Raw genomic sequence first — 24,752 nt, forward strand, 5'->3', positions numbered from 1 at the left:
ATCTGTGTGATCCCCATAAAATCGTCCCTGAAAGCCATCTGAATTTTCCGAATGGTGTCCACCTGGCTGTCTCTCACAGTTTCTGGAAAAATTTGATGCAGCAAAGCTCCAAATCGTTCAGACATTTTACTCGGAATAAAAATCCAACAAGGGGCCTGGACCACTCCTCACTCAAAGCGTGCTCACAGGCGAATGACGCAACCGACAGGCGTGAAAAAACTCACGCATGCGCACGAAGGTTCAAGCTTGGCTGATGCAATCACACGTGATTCAAATCCATATGGTTTTTGCAAAAAAAAAAGGTCGGAAAGTTTTCTAACAGACCTCGTATATGTGCTTGACCATTTAAGGGATAAGGACAATTAAACTTTTTCTTTCTGTATGCAGCATCCCAAAGAATCTTTCTGCAAAATTACAGAAAATGTTGCTTAACAGTTTTTGGCAATTAATTTTTTTGCCGTAGTGGAAGGGCCTGTGGGCCCCAGGGAGATTCAGTCCATAAGTCTGCACTTCCATGACCAGACAGACCTCCAAGGAATGTCTGCACCAATTGTCAGGAAATTTCATTGAACAGTGCAAGGTGCCCAAGGGGCAAATATTGATGGCATTAGTCCTTTTGGACCTTCGCAATACAAGCACACCACAATGGTTTCATGGTTGCACTGTTGCATCACAGCAAGGTCTCAGGTTCACTTCCAACCTGGTCCTGTCTGTGTGGAGCCTTGCCAGGTGCTCCGGCTTCCTCCCATTTCCATATACATAAAGGTTAAGTGAACAAATGACTCTAAATTGACCATAAGTCTGAATGTGTTTGTATGTGTTGACCCTGTGGTAGACTGCCAGTCAGTCCTGAGTATACCCCACTGGGATAGGTTCCCCCCCCCCATGACCTTTATTGTTTTGAATAGTTCATTTTTTGAATGGTGCAACATTTTTTCCATCCCAGTACTGGTTTTTCAGTAGTAATACAAATTAATTTTTTTAAATATGTATTTTAAGGCCAAGGTTTTCTTTATCAGTCATGGTTTAGTTTTTTCGGACCAAATTTGATTTTCAGTATCAAATTTGGCTCTTACTCTGGTTACATTCACATTTGAAAGTGATTTACAAAGCTTAGGTTCATGTTAGTTCTGTTGTGACATTTTTTTTTAAACTCTCAAAGGACTGTCCCTACTTGTACCCTGTTTATATTTTTACCCTGACCTCATTTTAACAGCATCACATCAACAGTATATGATTTGACTTTTATTTATTTATTTATTTATTTATTTATTTATTTATTCACCTCACCAATACGTCTGGAGTTATTGCACCATTCAGTAAAAGTAGACCAACCATATTGCCAGCAATATGTTCGTCCTTTGAAGGTTAAAGTTTCTACAAACTAGTGATGACAGAGCGGCGGCTTCAGGCTCTTTGGTGAGACTTGAGAAAGCTGGAGACTGAAAAGGAATGAGAATTTGATGAAGCAGGAAATGGTGAGGTGAATGTTCTGAACCCAAGGCTTTTGATGTGAGAGCACGCACTCATGGGTCAGTCAGTGCATCCTGTGTGTGTGTGTTTGGGGGAGGGGGGTGTACAGGCAGTGAGTAGACCTATGTGCGACCTATGGAGCGGACTTTGTGAACTCTTTACCATCCTGGGTCTCAGCGGGCTTTGATATTGCAGCGGTGCAGGTTAAACTGACATTGGCACAGGAGAGGAAAAGGTGTCAGCAGCAATGGGCCAATGAGAGCGGGGTGAGGGTGGGAGCAGCGGCGTTTGGAGCGACGGTTACTGACCCCTCACTCAGCTGGATAAAACTACTGGTCTCCTCATGGGGGTCATCCTCGGGGGTTATATGGGACCAGCTCCCCATGCTCTCCTCACTGCTAGCACTCATAGAACGCTTGTCCCTCTTCACTACCGCAGCCACCGCCACAGCTGGCCTGGCCCTCTCACTGCTGGGGAGAGCAAACCGCAAAATGCTGCAAGTGACCATCAGCTGGTTGCTTTGGCAGGTGTTGTGCACAGTGATTGCTGCAGTGTGTGGCAGTTATTTAAATGCTGTTGCAATGTTGCACTCGTAAGCCACAGAAACATTCGGGTCACTAAAACTGAAATGGATTTTAAAAGGCAGCATCTTCTTAAGTTTCATTCTAGAAATGTGAGATCTAATTAAAGGGGTCATATTGTCCAACAACATTTTAAATTTCTCTTTAAAACTTACATATGGTTGTAACGTTTTCTCAGTCATCCTCAAAGTCTAACCCATCTCCCTTAATTTCCAAAGTCACATTTTTGTTTTAATATTTTTAATCTAGTTTGTGAAGCTCTTGCGACATATACATAAAATCACAGATTTGCTATTAACAATAATAATTTAAAATGACAGCATTATGTAATATAATAATAACAAATTATTATTATTATTATGTAGGGCTTTCCCACGAATCAAAGCACTAAAAAATTTAATTCCAATAATAAAAGAATAAATTCTAATATACAATAATAAAAAGTGCACTTCAACAGTGCACAACAATTCAAAATTAAAGAGTTCATAGTACAGAAAAAAAAATGTGTCACATATTCTTCAGTGTGCCTTGTAGTCTGGAAAATATATGTGTGTGTTGAAACTACTCTCCAGTAAGCAAAATTTATCTTTGAAAGACTTGTTTTAGAGCACTTATTTATCAAACTGTGTAGAAAAGGTTCCACATGCTGTCGAACAAACCGAATTTAAGATGCAAGTACAAAAAACAAAACAAAAAATGTATTTATCAAAGAGGGAGACCCCAGTAGTATCAAGTATCGATAAATCCAACATGTTCTAAAGCTCATACTCATGCACGTTCATCATCATTTGCATTCAGAAACGTCCTCACATGGTAAAAAAACAAACAAATCCCATTTGTTGCTTGTGTTCCTCACTGGAATATGACTACAAGAATGAAGAACAGCTTTTGTGAAGTGGAATTCAATGTGTTTGTGTGTGGTCACAGCAGTGGAACCCCAAAAACAAATATAACAAGCAACAACATTTGGTGGAGACAACCAATCCACCAGCTGTCTTGAACGCAACTGTTTGTATCAACCATTAACTCATGTTGTCATCATGTTTCTTAATTTAGATATCGCAATCATTTTTTTTTTAAATAAGTAGTTTTAACAATCTCACCACAAGAACTAGCATAAAACTTTCCAATTAATAGAATAAGTATCATCATAATTACAGTTGCCCTAGAATCCGTTGTGCTCTTGTGGTGTCACTGCACTGCTGTCTTTATTAATATCAAAATATATAAAATCTATCCTACTGAAATCTGACCAGCAAAAACAATGTGGGCCCATTTTTAGTCTAATGGACTGGACTGCATTTGTATAGCACTTTTCCCTCTGCATTAGATGCTCAAAGCGCTTTACAATAATGCCTCACATTCACACCGATGTCAGGGTGCTGCTACACAAGGTACTCACTACACATCGGGAGCAACTAGGGGATTAAGGACCTTGCCCAAGGGCCCTTAGTGATTTTCTGGTCAGGCTGGGATTTGAACTGAGGATCCTCTGGTCTACCATTAGACCATCACTTCCCCGGAAATTGCAGGAGGGAAGCTTTTTGATTCATGCCTTGTAATAGCAAAAGTTGCTTAGTTAACACAGGCATCTTATGTAGGTTTCGACACCACTGAGGCAACATGTCTGTTTTCAACTCCGCATAATTATTGTGTATTTGTTAATTTGAGAAAATAAAGAATGTATGCGGACAAGGTTGTATGTATCTTGTTCTACCACTGGATTCTGCACATATGCACAATCCGAGTTGTGCATATATTTACACATATTTCTAAGTATAAACTCCACACATTGCATACAAATGTTTGCATGGTTTAAGTACAAATATCTGGGTACGAGTGGTTGATAAATGAGTGCCCTGGTGACCTACTACATTAACTCCCTTCAAAGATGTACAATATGACCCCTTTAAGCTTGTGGTATTTGAAATAAATATTCATCACAGGAAACAAGAATGCTGACTTGCTTTGATGTTTTTAATGCCTCAGTAAACTCATATCCCTGAGGTACTGCTGGATTTTGAGTAAACTGATTAAATGAAGTCATAATCAGATGACTGAGGGCTGACATCCTCAACCATTCCTGTGGGAAATCAGGTTTTATTGACGAGGCGGGTGAATGTGTTCCACTTTTACACGAGGGATAAACAAATGCCCTCCGCTTGTCCTGAGATTACATGTATTGTTGAGTGAAAAGGAGTTCACTCAGTCACTCTCCTGTGGCCTGAACAACCTTAAACTGATTGATTCTCATTTATTCCTAAAGGTCATATGTTAATATGAAGAAAATTGTACTGATCATCAAAATTCAACAGTTCACCCAATTCCACGTATGTAATTCTTTTTAATATCCTTGAATATTAACATATTGTGCTGCCTTTGACTCCATACTGAAGCATGGTGTCGCTCTCCAGACTTCATTAACCTGTGCGTCTGCACCCAAAATGTCTCACTGAAGACTACATGCTCCATTAGCGCCTCTAAATAGAAAGGCCATTCAGATTTTGGAGTTAATGAGATAATTTCCACCTTGTTGAATCCTCATCATACGCTGGTTTGAATGTCACTCTGGTCATTTGAATGAGATCAATAAAATGCAGCATTCAGAAGGATTTATGTCCATTTAAATGACTTTACATAAACAGTATAACTTGTTTTCCTCGCCTTCTTTCGCACCATGCTTCTCCAGCAAGCTTTTAAAAATGCTGCTGTTCAAGTAACAGCAGCATTTTGGCTGTTCTGGCTGAGATAATAATAGCAATAATAATTAGACAAACATGGTTGTGTGTTTGTTCCACTCCTCCTCTAAGCCTATTTCCAACAAAGTTACTGCATGCATAGAGGTTGACCAAAGAATTGCCCTTAGCTGGCTTGTTTTGGCAATGTGATTGGGGTCAAAGTAAAAATTTTGGTTTATCTGTTTGTTCCCCTATTCCTTCCAGGTCTGTTGGTCAGTTTTCACCAAATGATATGTAGATGACAGTCAAACCCAAAATTGTCCTTAAAAGGCCTGTTTTGCAAATGGTCAAGGTTATTGGGGTCAAAGGTCAGAATTATTTTTTTCAGTCCAATATCCACATTTGGGGATGGATTCTGGAATTGCGCAGGTGAGGCCCAATTTGCAATGGGTCAATTTTTAGGATTAAGGGCATTGGGATCATAGGTCAAAACGAAGGTTACGTATGTAACCACGGTTCTATGAATCCCGGATGACCGCCAGAGGATGGTGCTGAAAGCACTGAATGACTAATACCAACAATGTCACGAGGAATCCTGAGCACCCGCCTCACAGAGGAGACCCAGAGGACCCCGACAGGAGCACATGACCCAAAGGATGAGGGTCGGCCACATTGACACTGTAGAAACGAGTGAACATACTCGGGGAAGCCCATGATGCTGCAGCGTAGATGGCATCCAGCGGAACCCCTCTCATAGCTGCCCAGGAAGCAGAGACACTCCTGGAAGTTTGAGCCTTCACCTCGGCCGGCCTGGAACAGCACCCTGCACGATAGGCATGGCAGATGACATCAACGATCCAATGAGAGAGACGTTGTTTAGATAAAGGAAAGCCCAACTTAGGACCCCCATGACACAAAAACAGGTGGTCAGAGCATCTCAGACTCTCAGTAGCTGCAATATATGCCTCTAGTGCTCTCACTGGACACAACTCAGACCCATCCCCGGCCACAGACGACTGGGGTCGAAACCGCGCCAATCTCAATGGCTGGTTACTATGACCACGGGACAACACCTTAGGCAAAAATGCCTTGTTCGGTCACAGGGTAACATCAGCCCGATCGGGACTCCATCTGAGACACGAGGAGCTAACAGATAGAGCATGTAACTCACCCACTGTTTTAGCGGAGATGATGGCCAACAAAAACGCAGTCTTACCCGAGAGCCACTTGAGGTCCGCCGCTGCCAAAGGCTCGAATGGAGGACGACAAAGTGCTCCGAGAACCAGGGTCAGATCACAGGCTTGTGCATGTGGGGCAGCCAGTGGATGCAACCTACAAGCACCACGCAGAAAAAGAGAAACTAGATGATGGCTTCCAACTGATCAACCATCCACTCTAGTATGGTAACATGAAATAGCTGCTACATATACCTTCAGTGTTGAGGGAGAACAGCCCTCAATAAGGACAGATTGGAGAAAATCCAGAATAGCAGAAATGGAACAGGTGACTGGATCCTCACTGCAGGCAGAACACCACTGACAAAATAGTCACCACCTGTTGTCATATTGCTGCCGGGTAGAAGGTGCCCTGGCAGACAAAATGGTACGCCTGACAGGATCAGCGAGCCCAGGCAGTCTTGACCGCTGGCATCCAGCGGCCACATCCACAGGTTCAGGCGTTGAGGATCGGGGTGTCATATTTGTCCCCCAACTGAGAGAGAAGATCCCTCCTGGGTGGAAGACACCATAGGTCGCCTCAACATAAACTCCATAGCAATGGGAACCATGGACGCACGGGCCAGGACGGAGCCACCAGCAAGTCTGTGGCCCTCCCTGAGAATCCTCTGTAGAGTGGGCCAAATCAACGGAAGAGGAGGAAAAGAGTACAGGAGCACCTTGGGTCACGGATGACCAAACGCATCCTGACCCAATGCGCCCAACACCCCGTAAGGGAAAACCACAGAGGGCAATGACTCGACACTTCCGTCACGAACAGATCCACCTCTGCGCGACCACAGAGGTCCCAGATCATGCTCACCACATCGGCGTGAAGACACCACTTCCCTGGAGCAGGCGCCTGACAAGAGAGTGTGTCCGCAGCTCGGTTCTGCTCTCCTGGTAGACACTCCGCCCGCAGAGTGGACAGACAAGGAAAGGCCCATTCCAGCAGATCCCTGGAGACTTTTAGAAGATGAGCCGATCTGGTGCCCCCCTGATGGTTGATGTGGTAGACAACCGAGGTGTTGTCCGACCATACCAGAATGTGTCTCCCCTCCAGGTGGGAAAGAAAGTGCCTCAGAGCTAGGTGCACTGCCTGTAGCTCCAGCACACTGATATGTCTCAAGCGATCCCTTCGGCTCCAGAGTCCTTGAACCGCTCTGTGCTGCCAGACCGCGCCCCATCCTGTGGAAGTGGCATCATAGCAGTGGGAGCCGTCCATAAGCCTGACCGCTGAACAGGCGAATCCACATGGCTAGCAGTTCTCAGAATATATGCCAGCACAGGGAGAGGGGGCGCGAACGCTGCTGTCACCAGTAATAGCGAAACAGGAGACCAACTCCATTAGCTGTGACAAAATGCAGGCCAAAAAAACTGTGATAGGGGTGGGCGCACGCCGCCGTCACCAGAAGGTGCCAAAGACACAACCCAAAAAAAGGCTAACACAGTCAGTTGTCAGTGTAAACAGGCTCAAAACCAGGAGAGGGGGCGCTCACGCTGCCGTCACTAGCAGTAGCAACAACTAAACAACAAAAGGAGGCCAACTCCGTCAGCTACAAACATAAATAGGCTCAAAACCGGGAGAAGGGGCGCCCATGCAGCTGTCACCGGTAACAGCAAAAACTAAACAACAAAAGGACCAAAGGCTAACCCAGGTAGCTCAAATTAATATATGTATGTCTGCATACACGCGCAATACCAGGAGAGGGGGCGAACATGCTGCCGTCACCGGTAATGGCGAATAAAAGAGACACTTACCGCAGTAACAAGAACCGTCACTGCCCCAGGAGGGCGAAAAACGCTGCTCCTGCCAAAAGGAAAGGCGAAAGGGCATCCAACGATGGCAAAACCACAATAAATATCCAGCGCAAAATGGCGGACGCCAACAGTAGCGAACCGCGTATGAGAAGAAAAAAAGGAACAGAGTCTCGGATGACGTATGCTTATATACACTGTGACTAGTCATCCATGGTGTCACAGGTGTGACTATTTTGGTATTATTACTCGAACTGTGCGTGCGCGAAGGGATCATTCAGTGCCTTCAGCACCGCCCTCTGGTGGTCAGGAGGGATGAAATGGAACTGATGTTATTCACTCCAGTGTCTTGGCACACATATGGAAGTGAGCTCTGGAATTACCCAGACAAGGTCAAATTTGTCAAAGGTCAATCATTGAGGCCAAGGTCATATCTGTCTGACATGTCCTTGGCCTCCTAAAATAAACTGAAATTGTCTGTTGTTTGTTGAACTATCCCTCTCAGGTCACTGATTTCTACGAAACTTGGCATGTCAATGAAGGCTGACACAGAAATTACTCTTAAAGAATTAATTTTGGTAAAAGTCAAAGAATTTGAATTTGAACCAGATCTGGATAAAATGTGACACAGGTGGATTCTAGAATTAGCCTGACAAGAGCCACCAGAGGTCAACCATTTGGTTAAAGGTGAAGGTAAGTTTTTATGTATGCGTTTGCTGGGTGTCGTACGTTTTGAAATGACATTAAATATTGTTAATGTGATTCCACGTGTTGTGTATCTCAGTAATCAATCAATCAATCAATTTTTTTATATAGCGCGAAATCACAACAAACAGTTGCCCCAAGGCGCTTTATATTGTAAGGCAAGGCCATACAATAATTATGTAAAACCCCAACGGTCAAAACGACCCCCTGTGAGCAAGCACTTGGCTACAGTGGGAAGGAAAAACTCCCTTTTAACAGGAAGAAACCTCCAGCAGAACCAGGCTCAGGGAGGGACAGTCTTCTGCTGGGACTCGTTGGGGCTGAGGGAGAGAACCAGGAAAAAGACATGCTGTGGAGGGGAGCAGAGATCGATCAGGTAAGCTTAGGGTTAAGGTAGCTTAGCCGCCGTTAGCTGCACCCCAGCAGATCCCGAGCAGCCGGGAAAGCAGGCCGGTTGGGTGACTGTGAAGAGGAAGCGTAGTCCTAAACACAAGCCCCCTGTACACCACCAACCTGTTCACATCTCTAACCGTTTTTACCCACTCGGCGACACACCCGCCGAGCAACAAACTCTGGTTATTGGCGACTCTGTTTTGAGAAATCTGAAGTTAGCGACACCAGCAACCATAGTCAATTGTCTTCCGGGGGCCAGAGCAGGTGACATTGAAGGAAATTTGAAACTGCTGGCTAAGGCTAAGCGTAAATTCAGTAAGATTGTAATTCACATCGGCAGTAATGACACCCGGTTACGCCAATCGGAGGTCACTAAAATTAACATTGAATCGGTGTGTAACTTTGCAAAAACAATGTCGGACTCTGTAGTTTTCTCGGACCGGGACTGACATGTTTAGCCACATGTTCTCCTTGAATTGCTGGCTGTCTGAGTGGTGTCCAAAAAATGAGGTGGGCTTCATAGATAATTGGCAAAGCTTCTGGGGAAAACCTGGTCTTGTTAGGAGAGACGGCATCCATCACACTTTGGATGGAGCAGCTCTCATTTCTAGAAATCTGGCCAATTTTATTAAACCCTCCAAACCGTGACTACCCAGGGTTGGGACCAGGAAGCAGAGTTGTAGTCTTACACACCTCTCTGCAGCTTCTCTCCCCCTGCCATCCCCTCATTACCCCATCCCCGTAGAGACGGTGCCTGCTCCCAGATCACCAATAACCAGTAAAAATCTATTTAAGCATAAAAATTCAAAAAGAAAAAATAATATAGCACCTTCAACTGCACCACAGACTAAAACAGTTAAATGTGGTCTATTAAACATTAGGTCTCTCTCTTCTAAGTCCCTGTTAGTAAATTATATAATAATTGATCAACATATTGATTTATTCTGCCTTACAGAAACCTGGTTACAGCAGGATGAATATGTTAGTTTAAATGAGTCAACACCCCCGAGTCACACTAACTGTCAGAATGCTCGTAGCACGGGTCGAGGAGGAGGATTAGCAGCAATCTTCCACTCCAGCTTATTAATTAATCAAAAACCCAGACAGAGCTTTAATTCATTTGAAAGCTTGACTCTTATTCTTGTCCATCCAAATTGGAAGTCCCAAAAACCAGTTTTATTTGTTGTTATCTATCGTCCACCTCGTCATTACTGTGAGTTTCTCTGTGAATTTTCAGACCTTTTGCCTGACTTAGTGCTTAGCTCAGATAAGATAATTATAGTGGGCGATTTTAACATCCACATAGATGCTGAGAATGACAGCCTCAACACTGCATTTAATCTATTATTAGACTCAATTGGTTTTGCTCAAAATGTAAATGAGTCCACCCACCACTTTAATCATACTTTAGATCTTGTTTTGACTTATGGTATGGAAATTGAAGACTTAACAGTATTCCCTGAAAACCCCCTTCTGTCTGATCATTTCTTAATAACATTTACATTTACTTTAATGGACTATCCAGCAGTGGAGAATAAGTTTCATTACAGTAGAAGTTTTTTGGAAAGTGCTGTAACTAGGTTTAAGGATATGATTCCTTCTTTGTTATGTTCTCCAATGCCATATACCAACACAGTGCAGAGTAGCTATCTAAACTCTGAGTGAGATCGATTATCTCATCAATAGTTTTACATCCTCATTGAGCACAACTTTGGATGCTGTAGCTCCTCTGAAAAAGAGAGCCTTAAATCAGAAGTGCCTGACTCCGTGGTATAACTCACAAACTCGCAGCTTAAAGCAGATAACCCGTAAGTTGGAGAGGAAATGGCGTCTCACTAATTTAGAAGATCTTTACTTAGCCTGGAAAAAGAGTCTATTGCTCTATAAAAAAAAGCCCTCCGTAAAGCTAGGACATCTTACTACTCATCACTAATTGAAGAAAATAAGAACAACCCCAGGTTTCTTTTCAGCACTGTAGCCAGGCTGACAAAGAGTCAGAGCTCTATTGAGCCGAGTATTCCTTTAACTTCAACTAGTAATGACTTCATGACTTTCTTTGCTAATAAAATTTTAACTATTAGAGAAAAAATTACTCATAGCCATCCCAAAGACATATCTTTATGTTCGACTGCTTTCAGTAATGCTGGTATTTGGTTAGACTCTTTCTCTCCGATTGTTCTGTCTGACTTATTTTCATTAGTCACTTCCTCCAAACCATCAACATGTCTATTAGACCCCATTCCTACCAGGCTGCTCAAGGAAGCCCTACCATTATTTAATGCTTCGATCTTAAATATGATCAATCTATCTTTATTAGTTGGCTATGTACCACAGGCTTTTAAGGTGGCAGTAATTAAACCGTTACTTAAAAAGCCATCACTTGATCCAGCTATCTTAGCTAATTATAGGCCAATCTCCAACCTTCCTTTTCTCTCAAAAATTCTTGAAAGGGTAGTTGTAAAACAGCTAACTGTTCATCTGCAGAGGAATGGTCTATTTGAAGAGTTTCAGTCAGGTTTCAGAATTCATCATAGTACAGAAACAGCATTAGTGAAGGTTACAAATGATCTTCTTATGGCCTCAGACAGCGGACTCATCTCTGTGCTTGTCCTGTTAGACCTCAGTGCTGCTTTTGATACTGTTGACCATAAAATTTTATTACAGAGATTAGAGCATGCCATAGGTATTAAAGGCACTGCTCTGCGGTGGTTTGAATCATATTTATCTGATAGATTACAATTTGTTCATGTAAATGGGGAGTCTTCTTCACAGACTAAGGTTAATTATGGAGTTCCACAAAGTTCTGTGCTAGGACCAATTTTATTCACTTTATACATGCTTCCCTTAGGCAGTATTATTAGAAAGCATTGCTTAAATTTTCATTGTTACGCAGATGATACCCAGCTTTATCTATCCATGAAGCCAGAGGACACACACCAATTAGTTAAACTGCAGGAATGTCTTACAGACATAAAGACATGGATGACCTTCCTGCTTTTAAATTCAGATAAAACTGAAGTTGTTGTATTTGGCCCCACAAATCTTAGAAACATGGTGTCTAACCAGATCCTTACTCTGGATGGCATTACCCTGACCTCTAGTAATACTGTGAGAAATCTTGGAGTCATTTTTGATCAAGATATGTCATTCAATGCTCATATTAAGCAAATACGTAGGATTGCTTTTGTACATTTGCGCAATATCTCTAAAATTAGAAAGGTCTTGTCTCAGAGTGATGCTGAAAAGCTAATTCATGCATTTATTTCCTCTAGGCTGAACTATTGTAATTCATTATTATCAGGTTGTCCTAAAAGTTCCCTGAAAAGCCTTCAGTTAATTCAAAATCCTGCAGCTAGAGTACTGACGGGGACTAGAAGGAGAGAGCATATTTCACCCATATTGGACTCTCTTCATTGGCTTCCTGTTAATTCTAGAATAGAATTTAAAATTCTTCTTACTTTTAAGGTTTTGAATAATCAGGTCCCATCTTATCTTAGGGACCTCTTAGTACCATATCACCCCAATAGAGCGCTTCGCTCTCAGACTGCAGGCTTACTTGTAGTTCCTAGGGTTTTTAAGAGTAGAATGGGAGACAGAGCCTTCAGCTTTCAGGCTCCTCTCCTGTGGAACCAGCTCCCAATTCGGATTAGGGAGACAGACTCCCTCTCTACTTTTAAGATTAGGCTTAAAACTTTCCTTTTAGCTAAAGCTTATATTTAGGGCTGGATCAGGTGACCCTGAACCATCCCTTAGTTATGCTGCTATAGACTTAGACTGCTGGGGGGTTCCCATGATGTACTGAGTGTTTCTTTCTCTTTTTGCTCTGTATGCAACACTCTGCATTTAATCATTAGTGATTGATCTCTGCTGTCTTCCACAGCATATCTTTTTCCTGGTTCTCTCCCTCAGCCCCAACCAGTCCCAGCAGAAGACTGCTCCTCCCTGAGCCTGGTTCTGCTGGAGGTTTCTTCCTGTTAAAAGGGAGTTTTTCCTTTCCACTGTCACCAAGTGCTTGCTCATAGGGGGTCGTTTTGACCGTTGGGGTTTTTCTGTAATTACTGTATGGCTTTTGCCTTACAATATAAAGCGCCTTGGGGCGACTGTTGTTGTGATTTGGCGCTATATAAATAAAATTGATTTGATTTGATGGCAGCTGTTGGCAACTCTGGTCCTGGACATCAGAGCTGCAGAACACGCACCGTGTTTTGACGGACACAGGCATGTGTGCTTGCTGTCCTCACATCAAAACACATAAAAACATGTATCGCTTCTGTGATGGGCTAGAGAGCGCGCACATTGACAGGCTGTTCCAGCTGGACTGTAACAGTGCTTTTTAATTTTTTTTTAGAAAATACTTGATTTTAACCATTTCATGCTCCTGTTATGAGGCAGTGATTATAGTGCAGTGGTAAAGTTTCTGTCTCATAATAAGCGCGTGTGGGTTCAAATCCTGTGAGTGGCATTTTTTTTTAAATTTAACCAGGGTCAATTAACTGCGGGGTTCTGTATTGCGTCCCCTTTTATGTATTATTTATATCAACCCAGTGATATTCACTAATTATACAGCTGGTTTTTATTTCATTTTCCTCCACATCAGCAGCAGCTGCATCAGCTTGCACTGTGTTCCTGCTTGAAAGACACTGTCAGGTGCATGAACCGTCGCACCGGGATCGTGCGTGCCTGTCTGTCGGTGTGATGTTTCATGGTTCACTAATTCAACTGTTTTGTGCTGTTTCGCTGGAATTCGACCAAATTCACAGTATGTGTGAAGAGGTCCTAAAGTATGCAAATTTTCCAGTGAATGGATCCTGTGGGTGCCACTCATTCTCTGATCAAACAGTGAAAGTAGTTGCTATACTCTCAGACACTTCTATTTTTCAGATCTGTATGCAACAAATATATTTGTCTAATTTGCACTTTTAATCTGTTTTTTTTTTTCCTCTGTCTGAATCTCTCAAATACACAAAAAATTGTTTTTTGTGAAGGAGGGATGTAACTTTGACACATAGATGTTATCAGAGGACTACCTGGTGGTGTTAACTGTGGCTCTCTCTCTACCCTTCCAGGCTGCTGTATCTGGACGTGTTTCCTGATGTGCTCCTTCTATCCTTTCAGGATTCTGGAAAGTCTCTTCATCTTTTTGATCTGCTTCAATGTGGATCAGGGGCACTTCTCTTGGGCTCCTCTTGTGGGATGCACAGCTGTCACTGGCCCCTATTCCACCTTGATCCTGGCTAGACTTGCTCCTACTACAGGTTTGATGGGATTGTTTGAACCCCCTCCTTCTTTCACCAACGGGCATGCGTGGCTGTGGCTGAGACCCAGTCATGCCTCCACTTCCATCTTGCTGGCCTGCTAACGCAGACTTTCCAATATCAACTATGTCTGCTGCCAGACGATTGGCAAAGTGCTGCACATGTGGCTGGGGGTCTCCTGCAGCCTCCAGCTCAATACTGTCTTCTGGATCTGCAATGATTTTATTCTTTCTCATTAAGGACTCAATAGAGCTAGACCAGGTCTCATGAATCAGCATGTCAGTGATCTGGTCAGTTCTGCCGCGTTGATACAGGCAGGAGTCTGACTTGCACAGTCCTGTGGCTGACACCGAATTGGTTGGGTAGATATTTAATGTGTCTCCATGCACATTGCGGGCAAATCCATCAAAAGAGTTGGCTTTAATGGGTGAGCTGACAGTCAGCCGTGAGTCTGATGACCGCCGGTCTGGGACAGATGACTGTCGTATACAGAAGAGTGATCTAGGAGATGGGGGGAGCAAGCTGTTGCTCCACTCTTTGCTCTTTGAAATGCCATAATCTTTATTCTCCTTATCCATGTCCCGTAGCATGAACCTGTAAAACTCCTCTGTAATGCTCTCTGTACTAGACTGTTTAGACAGACAAGATGTGGTCCTGACATTGAGGTGGCCATTTTTCTTGGATGCCGCCTGCTGCACTGCTGCAGCCAGGATAGTACTGGCATTTTCCCTGCATAGTAGTCCAGCAGAAGGTCAAAGCCCCTGCCTTCCATTTCCATCTGGTTTACCATGAATCGTGAGAACTCATCTGTGATGCTCTCACAGCTTGATTGCTTGGAAATTGAGCTACAGCGACTCAAATTCTGACCTAGTCGACTGCCAGGACCAAGGGTGTTGGGTGTGCCTGAAGGGTCTGCATCTTCTTCTGGAATGCTTTCATAGCTGGATGCCTTCCCTCGACTCCATCTCTCACACTGCAACCTGCTGCGTGTCTGGCCAGATTTGGAGGTGTCCACTACACTGAGCTCAGGGCAGTTCAAGATCCTGGCTGTGACTTCTGAGGCAAAGACAGCAAAGGGGTCCTGTGGTTCATCGAGGTTGACAGACTCATCAACCACCCGGTTCACCAGTCGTTCCATCAGTTCTGGTTGCTCCTCAGTTTTTCTCTTGATCTCACTTAGTCGTGGTGCCCGATGCTTTTTAGAAGCTGCAGTGCTGCTCTGACTCTCCTTTCTCCCGAGGACTGTGCGGCAAGCAGGGATCAGGTAAGATTCTGGTCCCTCTGTCGATGCCCCTTTCAGGGTACAGAACCAAGGCTGCTTCCCAGTGGAGTTTTCCAGGCAGATCGCAGCTAGTTCTGTAGCCATAGATACCACTGTTGTAGCCAGATCATCAGCATAACAAGTAATGGGTGTCCTGGTCTCCGAGTCCATTCTCAGAGACAGCAGGGAACTGCAGGAGTTCAGAGAGGACTGTGGGCTGAGGGAAGCCTGCCTGCTGTCACTGCTTGTCATTAATCGCTCTCGTTTCTCTGCACTGTGAACTGAAATTTCACTTAAAGGTTCTTGGACTTCACCGCCACCTTGATAGATCTGCTGGACATTAGGAACATCTTTCGCAGGCAAGGTAGTAGATTTAGAGTCATTTTGTCTGCAGGATGATGGCTGATGTGCCGAAGAAGTGAGAGCACTGTCCTCAAGAAGGTGTTTCTCTTTCTGTCTAGGCATCGCAGAAATCTTCTGAAGCAAATCACTGTTGTTGTCACTGTTTTTGGCCTGGCTATACCTAATTAAGCAATGCAACTGACTTAATGTGTCAATACCTTCCTTTATGGTATCTGCATTCCGAGCACAAGGATCACCATCCTGTGACTCAAGAATCTCTTGCTCCCATCTAGGAATGTGACTGATTTTTTTCTGCATGAGACAAAGAACATCAAACAGTAAACTATTTACACTGTCCTGCAGAAAATATTGGATACTTGGGGCATCTTTTCCTGGACCTTGCAGTTCTTTTTTCTTCTTTGCTTTCTCCAGAGCATGCTTAAAGAGGTTGTCTGCCACCTCATTGATTATGTCATCCACTTGCATTTCATCCATGTAGGATTTTTTAGGACAAGTAATGCCATCTACTATCTTGTTATGTGTGGCTTCCAGGAGGTGGGCTACACTCCTGTAGCCTTGTGGCTGATTCAGAACCTCGGCTGCTTCCCTGTGCAAGACCTCAGCGATGTTGGATCGGAATGCTTCAACACTGGTACCCTCTGCCACACTGCAGTGCAGAGCGAAGGCTGCAGAGGTCTCAGCAGCAGACATCAGACCCTGGGATGCTGTGTAGACTTCACCTGAACCTACATCAGAATCACCACTAGCCAATGCCTCCTGTGTTAGCTCCACAGCTGCTACTGCTCCAGCCATCCGAGCCATGCCACACATGGCAGAAGAGAAGGAGTATTCCCCTCTCTCTTGTGATTCCTGTAGCGTCTCCTCTGTGTCCTCCATTGAAGCAGAATCTATGGCAAGCTGTTCTGTCAGCTGTGGGGTAGTAATGGTGCCGATGACACTAGCAGCACAAGCCAGTGCCACCTCCACATATTTGGATGGGCGTCCTTGTGGCTGCGTCCAATTCTGTGGCACTTCACTGGATTTGACAGTGACATCCGGAACGGGCACTTGAGATGCATGGGTCTCTTGCCATTCTGGTGCCCCCTCAGAACTGTCTGGGCTTTGAACTATAACAATCTTCGGTAGCTCAAATGAGCATATGTGCTGTGGGTAAGGGTCTCTGTTCTGTGAGAGCTGAGTGAAGTTGGAGGGACGACTAGAGAGACATAAACTGACAGCAGCCTCAGGAACAAAAGATACTTCATCTTGTGAGAGGCGTATGAAGGCATCTTGCAGTACTGACTCAGCCAGATTGGTGGCGTAGTTACCAGCTGACTCCTTGGTATGCAGGCTTTCTTGTTCATTCTCTTCTCTTTTCACTTCAGATTCCTCCCTGTTCTGATGATGGGCCAGTTGTCCTCTATGACATGCATGTCTGACAGAGGGCTTCTGTGCTACTTCTACCAAGCTCTCTGCTGGGTCAACACTTTCTGGTTCTGTGGAGAGAAACAAGAGGAAGTAAAAAAAAAAAAAAAAAAAACAAAGAACAAAACTGAATGCAAAGTTTCAGCCTCCCTTAAGCCTGATTTATGCTTCTCTGTCTCCGCAGCTCTGTAGTGATGCAGACCTCTGTGTTGCTGCGTACCCTATCCAAGCCCCTCTCCATAGTCTGAAGTGCACCTCCCAGAAATTGAAACAGCACATCAAAACAACTGAGGCTACAAGGGTTGTGATTGGTCACTTTTCTAGATTCACTCCTTCCTCTCCCATCATAGTTAAAAGTTTTTCCAGTGCGCACGCCGATTACATTTTGATCATGGATCAAACAGAGGAACATTTGGCAGAAAAGTCCACAAATATGACCAACCATACAACACAAAGTCGAAAAACTACAAAGACGTTCAAATGACCCGCAATTCATGGAGGGAAACTGCACATAATGTTGGTTTGGAGGTTGATGATTGTATAAAGACGTGGAGCTCACTGAGAGACAAATTAGTCCAGAAAAAAAAAGACCAGGAACAGTGGCGGTGCAGGCAGAAAAAAGGCCCTGCCTTGTTCTCCATGTCGTGCCCCCTACTATTCCGGCGTAAATTGCATAATGACACCCACCTACCCGACAGAGAACTTCAAAACGGTTACACCCACATCAACATCATTGCGTGGCCTTGGAGTCATGGAGTTGTATAAACAGAAATGAGACTTCATTTTCCAAATTTTTACAGTAAGAACTTATCTGAAGTGTCAAACCTCATTTGCATTCTTCAGTTTCCCCTTTAAACCATTTCTGAGAATAAGTTTTTAAATCATCCATCCATCCATCCATCCATTTTCTATACATGCTTACTCCAATTAAGGCTCACGGGGGGCTGAAGCCTATCCCACCAATCATAGGGCGTGAGGTGGGGTACACCCTGGACAGAAAGCCAGTCTGTTGCAGGGCCACATATACGAGGTCTGTTAGAAAACTATCCGACCTTTTTATTTTTTGCAAAAACCATATGGATTTGAATCACGTGTGATTGCATCAGCCAAGCTTGAACCTTCGTGCGCATGCGTGAGTTTTTTCACGCCTGTCGGTTACGTCATTCGCCTGTGAGCAGGCTTTGAGTGAGCACTGGTCCTCCCCCCTCGTCGGATTTTCATTGTGAGGAAAATGTCTGAACGGCTGGAGCAGCAATGCATCAAATTTTTCCAGAAACTGTGAGAGACAGCCAGGTGGACATCATTCGGAAAATTCAGATGGCTTTCAGGGACGATTTTATGGGCATCACACAGATTAAGGAGTGGTACAGCCAGTTTAAAGACGGCACACAATGGCGGAGGGCGCGCCGCGCTCCGAGCGGCAGGCTGAAACGACCAGATCATTTCCAAACTGAATGCTGTGTTGATCCGGGATGTCGTCTGACTACCAGAGAAATGGCAGAAAAGGTGGACATAGCACTTTTCCGGCACATTCCACTGTTAAAGGAGATGTTGTCATGAAAACAGGAGTGGAGGAATTCGCCACGGAACCGCTAATGGTGCGGAACAAAAGCACCTCTGTGTTGGTCTCACAGGACATGTGACATGCCCAGATCTTCGACAATTTCTCAGATACTCACTCGACTGAAAAGCCACCCAAAGCCGTCTGAATCTTCCGAATGGTGGAAGAGCTGGGCATGTCCCGTGAGACTTCCAACACGGAGGTGCTTTTTGTTCTGCGCCATTACATGGCTCCATCCTGACACGCCAATTCCGCCGCACGTCTTTCATTACAAAATCTCCTGTAACAGTGTAATGTGCCGAAAAAGTGCTATGTCCACCTCTCTTGCCATTTCTCTGGTAGTCAGACAACGTTCTGGATCAACACAGCCTTCAGTTTGGAAATGATCTGGTCGTTTCAGCCTGTCGATGGCTGCTCGAAGCGCGGCGCGCCCTCAGCCGCTGTGGGCCGTCTTTAATCCAGTTGTAATGCTCCTTAATCTGTGTGACGCCCATAAGATCTTCACCGAAAGCCATCTGAATTTTCCGAATGGTTTCCACCTGGCTGTCTCTCACAGTTTCTGAAAAAATTTTGATGCAGCAAAGAGGTAGTCGCTCGGCCATTTTCCTGACAATGAAAATCCGCCGAGGGGGCTGGACCACTCCTCCCACAAAGCATGCTCACAGGCGAATGACGCAACCGACAGGCGTGAAAAAACTCACGCATGCGCACGAAGGTTCAAGCTTGGCTGATGCAATCACACGTGATTCAAATCCATATGGTTTTTGCAAAAAATAAAAAGGTCGGATAGTTTTCTAACAGACCTCGTAGACAAACAAACACACTCACCCCCACCGCGCACACACCTACGGACAGTTTCCAATCCACCTAAGTAAATGGGTTCCCTCTGTGCCTCCAGAGGGAACCCATGCAAACATGGGGAGAACAGGCAAACTCCACACAGAAAGGCCACAAGTGGGAAGCAATCCCACAACCTTTTTGCTATGAAACAACAGTGCTAACCACTAAGCCATTGCGCTGCCCGTTTCGAAATAAATTTTAACAAATTTTATTCATTACGTGAACAAAATGTTGCTGGTTTTAAATTATCAGTCAGTAAAAAGATGCTCTCTGTACAAATGCCTCTGTTGTGTTGCTCTAACATGTCAGTTCAGGCTTGGGACAACGCACTACTGCTACACATTAGCCGAGTTTCCATTACAGATTTGTGGAAGAGCTATATTTTCAGAATGTCATCAAAGCACAACTGCAAAAGGACATTTCCATTAGCTGTTGGAATGTCACTGTTGGATCCTCCCTGGCCAGTAAGTGTTATTCAAGCGAAGCTTTCACTTGAGCTATAATTCCTATAGTTATAGTGACAGAAGGGTGAGTCCTGCTGAATATCACCATTTCGTTATTTTTATTGAATCCAAGATCGACATAACATACTACTGTCATTTCTGCTAAAGTTAAATAAGCTGTCTGTCCATACGTTATCTCACTGTATTTTATAATATCATGTGATGCTTCTGTACATCATGTGACCTATAATACTGAAAAGTGTTTGCCAGAACTGCTTTGATGCTGACCACAAACAAACAAACAAACAAATGCGCTAACCACCCCTCCCACCACCACCACCACCACCACCACCACGTACAAATCTAGGTTTGCTTCAAAGCATGCACTCTCATGCATGCTTGCAGGAGAGATGTTTTTCTGACTACTTTATTACTGAATTTGCATGTAGACAAGATAACTTGCAGAAAGAATGGAAAAGAGTAGGGCATGGCGCAGTATTAATAAGGACAGGATGAATGCAGTGAATATATGGTAAGCATGGGATAATTACTGCAATCTGATTGGTCGCTGTAAAAATGAACTGGACATGTTATATGTGTGATCATGTGTAATGAGTAGCAGTTGAGCCATACATGAACAATAACACTCCTATTCCACAGGGAGCCATTCTATTACCATCGCCCACAATGCAAAAAAAGTACAAAAATGTGAAATACAAACCTGGCATCTGGCTGGCTTATAAAGTGAAGACCTGGCAAGCCGCCCAAAAACTAAAGTAAGGTGCTGCGCTCTCAGCCAGAACCGCAACAAAGTCTGCTTTTTATTTCAACTTTTTACCCCGATGGAGCATGAAGTTTCAAGCTGTACTCTCTAAGACTACCCTGTTTAAAGATTTTCAAACATGACTGAAGCTTTTACGACTACGAACATTCGGTAGTTACAGTGCACTAGTGACAAATTGGTGAATCAGGATGAAAAGTTTTGAACAACTTGAAAATTTCACCCTGATTTTAAAACTGGTGTCAATGATGGCTGTAACTACTATGTATACCAGTTTGTTCAAGATTGACAAAGATAGATGAAGACATTACTGTGATGCTTCAAACATTCCCCAATTTGCTATTTGAGATGAAACAAGAAGGAATGGCTTCTTAGAGCTATCCATTCTCTGTACCGACAAAGTGAAAGCTGCATTTGGGCAGTTAGTCAGACTTATGTCCGGTGGGGGTTGGCCTCCGCCAGGGCTAAGTCTTGTCACCAATCTTCTTTGTGATATTCATGGACAGGATATTGAGGTGTTGTCTGAGGGTGCCCCTTCGAGTTGAAAAGAACCAGCTGAGGTGATTTGGGAATCTGGTAAGGATGCCCCCTGAACGCCTCCCTAGGGAGGTATTCCAGGCATATCCAGCTAGGAGGAGACCCTGGGGAAGACCCAGGACTAGACAGAGAGATTATATCTCCACACTGGGAACATCTCGGTATCCCCTAGTCAGTTGTGGTTAATGTGGGCCAGGAAAGGGAAGCTTGTGGTCCCCCACTGGAGCTGTTGCCCCTGTGACCAGATCCTGGATTAGTGGTTGATGATGTTTGCACTGTATGTATGTACGGGAAGGAATGTCACTCTGTTGAATAGCCCCATAACCGCTGTTCTAACTAAATCACATTAACAGCATAATGAGTCTCACCATTTCTGAAGCCATCATCCTCACTGTCATCACCAAGGTGTTCCGAAGCAGTCAAGAAGTCTTCTTCTATAGATGAGATTGAGCGATTTGTATCATCATCAAGCCGCTGTCTGGCCACTCGACCCTCCTGAAGCTGTCGCTCTTTTCCCCACTGAAGGCCAATCAGGAACTTGTTGATCTCTAAGACAACGCTGCCGGGTTTGTTGGTGCATCTCTGCCCCAAACATGGAAGCAGGCACACACCTGTACTTCGCTGGTACTGCTGGCCCTGCATGGAACATGTACATATAGCTATTACACATGCACACACATATACACACAAACGCTGTGCAGATTTATTTGCCACCGACATCTAATTCTAATCATTCCATATAGACATTACTTGACTGTCTAAATTATGTTAAATCTTAGATGTCTGCAATTTTTTTGAATTTAACTGAAAATAATATGGAGATTATAATGTTTGGATGTGGTCCATCAGATGTTTTGGTTGGCTTTTTGGGCTCCTTGAATCCTAATAGCCAGTCGTCAGTGAAAAATCTTGGTGTAATATTTCATGACAGGTTGAAATTTGATCATCAGGTTAGTTCGGTTGGAAAAATAGCTTTTTTGATTTGCAGATTTGATCAAAAGTTAAAGGGTACTTGACACGTAGGGATTTTGAGACTGTAATCAATCCTTTTGTCAACACTTGGTTAGATTACTGCAACACATTGTATTTTGGCCTTGATCAGACACTTTTGCATCGCCTGTAGCTGGTACAAAATGCAGCTGCTCGTCTTCTCACTGGCCAATGTAAATATGAACATATCTCCCCTGTCTTGGCTTCGCTGCACTGGCTTCCAGTTGCTTTGAGAATAGATTTTCAAATTTTAGAATTTGTTTCTAAGCTCTTAATGGTTTAGCCCCACAGTATCGACCTGAGCTCCTTTGTGCCTACATCCCTGCCAGCGCTTTGAGACCTGTGAATCAATTACTATTGGTTACACAAAAAATGAGGCTGAAAAGTAAAGGTGACAGAGCCTTTACGGCAGCGGCCCCTAAGATCTGGAACAACCTGCCCTGGCACATTCGCTCTGTGAGATCGATCGAGGGTTTTAAATCTTCATTAAAGACATACCTCTCCTCCCTGGCTTTTAATCAGTTCTAAGTGTACTGTAATTGTAAATAATTTATTAATTTTATAGTATTGAGTTATATGGCTTAGTTTTATTGTAACTTCTGCATTTTTATTATTGTTTTATTGTGGACAGCATGTTGGTCAACTGCAGTTGTTTTAAATGTGCTTTATAAATTATGTTTGAGTTGAGCACACACACATGCGTGCACACACATACTGAATGAACACAAAGGCACATGTGCACATAGAAATAGACAGACAGAAGTTCTCCATTTTACCTGCTCACACAGGCTGTGCAAATCACGGGCTTCCAGATGGAAAGAGGACATAATGGCCCTCACAATACAACACCCTTATTGGTCCACTTTGGCAGCACTGTGCCTTAGTGGTTGGCACTGGTGCCTCACAGCAAGAAGGTTGTGGGATTGCTTCCTGCCCTTTCTGTGTGGAGTTTGCATGTTCTCCCCGTGTCTGTGTGTGTTTCCTCCATGCACTAAAACATGTTTATTTAGGGTCTGCTCCTTTCTCTGCACCTGACCAAGGCAGCGTCTGTACATCTGGAGTTGGTCCCCGGGCGCCAGACTGTGGCTGCTCACTCTGCTCCTAGTGGTTGGATTGTGTCTAACTGTAATTAAGATGGTTAAATGCAGAGGACACATTTTATTGCATATATGTACAATGACAATAAGGGCTCTTGTTCTTCTTTCAAAGACTTTTTTTCATATTTCTTCTACTACTACTAATATTTTTAATGATTAAAATGTTTGCCAGTATATTAAATCTGTCTCTAGGTTTTACTACAGTTCTGCAGTAAGTGGAATTGATGAGCCATATATAAATACATTTACTTACTTTACATTTTCTGCAAAACTAAAGTGGGATGTAAAGCACTGTCTTTTTTTGAAGCAATGTCTAAGGTTGGGCATAACTGAGTGTGTTTGGGGTTCTACCTTTAAAATCAGGTCAGTTAGGGGAGCCATGAATTTGAAAATGATTAAGGCTTTTGGTGTTAGTAATCTTATCAAACAAACATATAGGTTGTGATGTCAATATGGGATACGGTAAAGGGAAAGAAATTGTAAAAATGTAAAAGAAGATAATACAAAACACATTAAGCAGCATAATTAAAGTATTTAAAAGCTGGGTTACACACCAGCACCACACTATAATTTCTGAATATTGTGAAATGGACTGAGTATTGCTCCCCCTCTAGCTGCCACCTTATCGTAGTGGGGGAGTTTGCGTACCCGGATGATCCTAGGAGTTATGTTGTCGGGGGCTTTGTGCCCCTTGTAGGGTCTCCCAAGGCAAACAGGTCCTAGGTGACGGGTCAGACTAAGGGCAGTTCAGAACCTCCATGACCAGTAAAAAAATCAAGGACCGAGACGTCGCCCGATATAGCGGAGCCGGGGCCCCACCCTGGAGCCAGGCCTGGGGTTGGGGCTCGCGCGCGAGCGCCTGGAGGTTGGGCCTTAGCCCATGGGGCCCGGCCGAGATCAGCCCAAAGAGCGACGTGGGCCCGCCCTCCTGCGGGTTCACCACCTGCAGAGGGGGCCATGGGGGTTGGGTGCAGAGAGGATTGGGTGGCGGTCGAGGGTGGGTGGCCCGGCAGTCCGGTCCGTGCTCACAGCCCCTGGCTGTTGGGACGTGGAATGTCACCTTGCTGGGGGGGGAAGGAGCCTGAGCTTGTGCAGGAGGTTGAGAGATACCGACTAGAGATAGTCGGGCTCACCTCCACGCACAGCTTGGGCTCTGGTACCCAACTCCTGGAGAGGGGCTGAACGCTTCATTTTTCTGGCGTTGCCCATGAGGAGAGGCGGAGAGCTGGGGTTGCATTGCTTATTGCTCCCCAGCTCAGTCGCCATGTGCTGGAGTTCACTCCAGTGAACGAGAGGGTCGCGTCCCTATGCCTTCGGGTCCGGGACAGGTCTCTCACCGTTGTCTCGGCCTACGGGCCGAGCGGCAGTGCATAGTACCCGACCTTCTTGGAGTCCCTGGGAGGTGTACTAGATAGCGC

The 24,752-nt window shown here is 44.3% G+C and overlaps 1 protein-coding gene across 1 annotated transcript in view; it reads right to left on the reverse strand.

The window, feature by feature from the left end:
* sphkap (SPHK1 interactor, AKAP domain containing) overlaps positions 1-24,752 on the reverse strand; it is a 207,383-nt gene that overhangs the window by 32,405 nt on the left and 150,226 nt on the right. Inside the window, 4 exon segments of the mRNA XM_034168147.1 lie at positions 1,782-1,943; positions 13,830-14,784; positions 14,787-17,156; positions 21,616-21,883. Coding sequence (XP_034024038.1) covers positions 1,782-1,943; positions 13,830-14,784; positions 14,787-17,156; positions 21,616-21,883 — 3,755 coding nt within the window.

This window comes from Thalassophryne amazonica, chromosome 4 (assembly GCF_902500255.1).
Source record: "Thalassophryne amazonica chromosome 4, fThaAma1.1, whole genome shotgun sequence".
NCBI lineage: Eukaryota > Metazoa > Chordata > Actinopteri > Batrachoidiformes > Batrachoididae > Thalassophryne > Thalassophryne amazonica.